This window comes from Helicoverpa zea, chromosome 17 (genome assembly GCF_022581195.2).
Source record: "Helicoverpa zea isolate HzStark_Cry1AcR chromosome 17, ilHelZeax1.1, whole genome shotgun sequence".
Classification (NCBI taxonomy): Eukaryota; Metazoa; Arthropoda; class Insecta; order Lepidoptera; family Noctuidae; genus Helicoverpa; species Helicoverpa zea.
The window spans coordinates 249,619-253,393 of NC_061468.1; the positions used below are offsets into that span (position 1 = coordinate 249,619).

General features: G+C 39.4%; 1 protein-coding gene across 1 annotated transcript; it reads right to left on the reverse strand.

Annotated features, from left to right (window-relative positions):
- Positions 1–1,758: 1,758 nt before the first annotated feature.
- LOC124637993 (general odorant-binding protein 1-like) lies at positions 1,759–3,109 on the reverse strand. The gene is made up of 3 exons (XM_047174761.1): positions 2,963–3,109; positions 2,682–2,862; positions 1,759–2,448 (listed from the first exon to the last, which is right to left on the reverse strand). The coding sequence occupies exons 1-3, from the start codon at positions 3,095–3,097 to the stop codon at positions 2,267–2,269; spliced, it is 498 nt and encodes a 165-aa protein (XP_047030717.1). The 5' UTR covers positions 3,098–3,109; the 3' UTR covers positions 1,759–2,266.
- Between the last annotated feature and the right edge of the window lie 666 nt (positions 3,110–3,775).

A 3,775-nucleotide genomic window follows, 5' to 3' on the forward strand; every position in this document is an offset into this window, starting at 1 on the left:
TTTATCCCAAAAATCCTGCGGGAGCGGGAACTTCTCAAAAATCCCGCGAGATCGGGAACTATGTGGGTAAAACCAAAAATCTGCCGGAAGTCACTATTCCACGCGAACGAAGTCGCGGGCAAAAGCTAGTTATTTATATGGCCGATCATTCATGAAACATAATTCATAGATTCTTTGGCTTCATCGTTAACCTTTTTGGCAACCATAACAAGTGTTGTCTTAAACACCTTAATTATTGAATCTCAGCTTCAATTGCAATATGTCGAAATGATTTCCAATTAAGGTGTTTGAGGTTTGCGTCGAGTGCGCCTTCTGTCAACTATTAAGCTCTGTGGTCGTTAAGCATGCAGCGTTAATCGAACTCTGATGTAGTGATAACGGCGCCAACAGATTTACTCAGTGCCGCCATACTATTGTCTCGACTACCACAGAGATGCTCTCTCTCAACCTGATACAGGTGGTTCAACCTCCTTGAGATGATCTCAAGTAGTCTTGAGGCGCGGTTCTGGCGTCTAAGTTATCTATTATTTAATTACTACTATCAAGGAAGTAACAGGCCACGCATTATTATTTTATTACATTTTATATCAGCGGCCATAAAGTGTTTGTAACATTCCATAAGGTTTCAGGAAATTAATTTTCTTCGAACACCCATGACAACAATACCTAGGCCATATTTAGTAACAGTTCAAAGTACACTATTATAGACAGCGCCATAAAATTAAATCTATCAAAACCTGTCGTTGGACAGCGTCTCCCATCTGAGCAAGACTTGCAGATAGACATACTAGTAATACATAAAATGCTTGGTGTAAGGGTCCACCAATCACGGCTGGAGACGCAAAATTCCGTTAGCGGGTTCCGTATAAACCAGCCAACAAACAATACGTGCTTGGCGCAGTTAAATCTATTTGAACGCCTCGCACCTGAGCCCCGCTGTTATTTACTTTTATTGCTGAACCCTAACTGTGCTCGCTGTAAACATATAGGCAGAAGTTGTACAATTTGACAATATGTTTGCATCAGTGTTAAAAATAATTCTACGCAATGTAAGGATATTGAGCTCCGCAATCAATGTTTTGTTTCATGAGATTCTGGCTTGTAAAAGAAAAATCGTAAAAAAGCTTCTTCTTGTTCTTGTTAATTATAAATATTGTCATTTAGTTAAGGAATCTAATACTCTAATTAGATCACAGAAAGTTAAATATTCTACTCGGAACAGCTTACAAGCATACAATACGAGGTTGTCTTGAAGTTGTTAAAACTGAACCTTCTGCTCGTTCCCTACATCTGAAGGGTGTGACTAGACTGCCATACTTTTTCCTTATTTATAATTTTATTTGTATTTGTCGGCGAAAATGTGCGTCGTATCAATACAAATACAATACAAGCGGAGCCGGGAGCAGGTGCGGGTTTATCGGCGATTCACAGGACGCGCTGGTTATTGAATCTTAAGTGTTATTCTTGTATAGCGGCCATTTACATAATCTGCCCCATAAACTTGCAGTGCGGTGCATTCAATCACGCTGAAGTATGAGCTTGGGAAAAATATCGTTGTATTGAAGTTAGTAATTGATTCGTATTGGAATGTATCGTCAGATACGTAAACCTGTAAACCATTTATACTTTGGTAAAGCAGAAAGTTTTAAATAAACTTTAGATAGGGAAACTGAATCAGACATCCAGTGATTGGTGTTAACTCGATTATTCCATTCGAAGTAAAAGCCATTGATGTACCAAAATAGTAAACACCACTAATTACAATAAAACAATTTCTAAAAACCTTTATTAAACACAATAAACGGAGAAAGAGAGAAACAGAGAAACTGACGATTTCAGGGAGATGTAATTATTGTTAGTCACAACTATACGTATGTATAACACATACCACCTATTAGTAAAACTTGCCGGAAATACCCTGAGGTTAGTATTGCAAAACACGATTATTTATTTTTAAGACTATAATTATTCTACTTACACATGCCTTTCGCGTTGTTTTTTACCAGTTAAAAACTACCTACACACCACAGCGACAACAAATTAATCCTACTAAAAAAAAGAATGACCCAAATCTTCCTCTCTCAATACTACCTACGTTATTAAATCTCAAGCTATGTAAAAAAATGTTCCAACGCATTTAAATTTAAAATCACCTAAAGCTTTTTTCCTATTCTTCCCTCTTTCCTTCTTTATATTTCTATCTTTTCCTCTCCTTCAGCTCTTTCCATTCCTCCAACTACATTCCCATTGCTATGTCCATTTCCATCTATGCGGCAGTCATGATCTCCTCCATGATGACCTCCATGCTGGGCGCCCACTTGAGCTCGTGGATCTTGGTGCGGAAGCACTTGGCTATCTCCAGGGCCCGGCTGCAGTGGTCTTCGACGGCCTGGTGCTGAGTCTCGCAGCCGTGGATCAAGCCCACCAGCTGCTTGGCTAGGGCATCGTCTGGGGAGAAAAGATTGATAGCTATTACAATTTCTATTAAATTCTAGAGTTACTTACACGAATAAACTAATCGTTTGGAAAAGGTGTAAATATATATAAACTAACTTTGAATTCTTTCTTCCTTTTCCCGGTGGACTAAGTTGTCAAATCCAGGCACATACCTAAACGTTAAGTTTCAAAGTAACTTGAACAACACCTAAAAATAGATCATGTACTTTGGCAAGTCAACCTACCAGCACCGTGGCTCTTGGCGAACTCCTCAGCCTTTCCATGGTGCATCTTCTGGTCGTCCCCGATGAGGTCAAGCTTGGCTGTCATGCACATGATCATGCAGCCCAGGTCCCGGTTCACTAACTGATACTCCTCGCGCCAGAAGTTGTACATGTCTTGCATTATGTGGTCGCCCACGCTCAACTATGGGACAAACGAGTTAGGAACCATGTAGCTTCATCATATACCTTAGGAATTCTGATTTGGTTTCGAGGGGCCAGAGGGGTCTAGTTTAAATATTTACCTCAGTCTTGCACGCATCCACGACCTTGGTGAACCCTCCAGTCATCTTCGTCAGCAGTTCCTTGGAGGACATCGCCGAGCCCATCATGAGTACGAGGCAGAAAGCGCGGGCAAACAGCCATCTTGAGTCCGCCATCTTGAAAACTGTTGCGATCTATCTCTTTGGCGCATTTTATATCAGCAGACTTAATTGTCACTTGTTTAATTAGTAGCCTGTTAGTTAATTGCCGAAGGTGTGTCCCATAGATGTGGTGTGTCATGGTGTTTTTGCTGTGAGTGGTCGTTGCTGGGAACAGTAATTATAATTAATTTGCTTACTCGTGGCTGTTTGTAACCTCGTAATGTAGCGGCGCCAAATGAAGTCAAGTTCATCAATGGAAACTGGTCAAGTGCGAGTTAGCAAAAACAATTTTAAACAGCTTGTTTTTTATGTAGTGTAATAATAACATGCGCAATAATATTGAAATGTCTACAACACATAGGTGATTATGTATGCGCATCAGGTGCGCGTGCAATATAACGGATGTGCAACGTCCTTGTGTCGTCGACCTGTACTTCTCGGAACTTTGTTCGTAAATAGCTGAGCAACTTGCGACGTAATGAGAACTATATGAGCTTTTCTTATGTTGATTGAAACTAAGAGATACTATGAGACTTTACTCGAAGTAAAATACAAAAAAAAACTCTATTATCTATTCCAGCAAGTTATATAAATAAAACATAATTTGTTATGATCAATTAAATTACCTTCTCTTAATTACCTTTAATTTAACTTTAAGTTATCACTAGTTTGAATCTTTTACTAATTAGAGAC

Excerpts from the sequence above, each read along its gene's own strand:
- LOC124637993 (XM_047174761.1), bottom strand. The coding sequence starts at position 3,097 with ATGGCGGACTCAAGATGGCTGTTTGCCCGCGCTTTCTGCCTCGTACTC. Across the intron at positions 2,863-2,962 it reads TGGATGCGTGCAAGACTGAG|TTGAGCGTGGGCGACCACAT; the intron begins GTAAATATTTAA and ends TTTGTCCCATAG. Across the intron at positions 2,449-2,681 it reads CGCCAAGAGCCACGGTGCTG|ACGATGCCCTAGCCAAGCAG; the intron begins GTAGGTTGACTT and ends TTTTCTCCCCAG.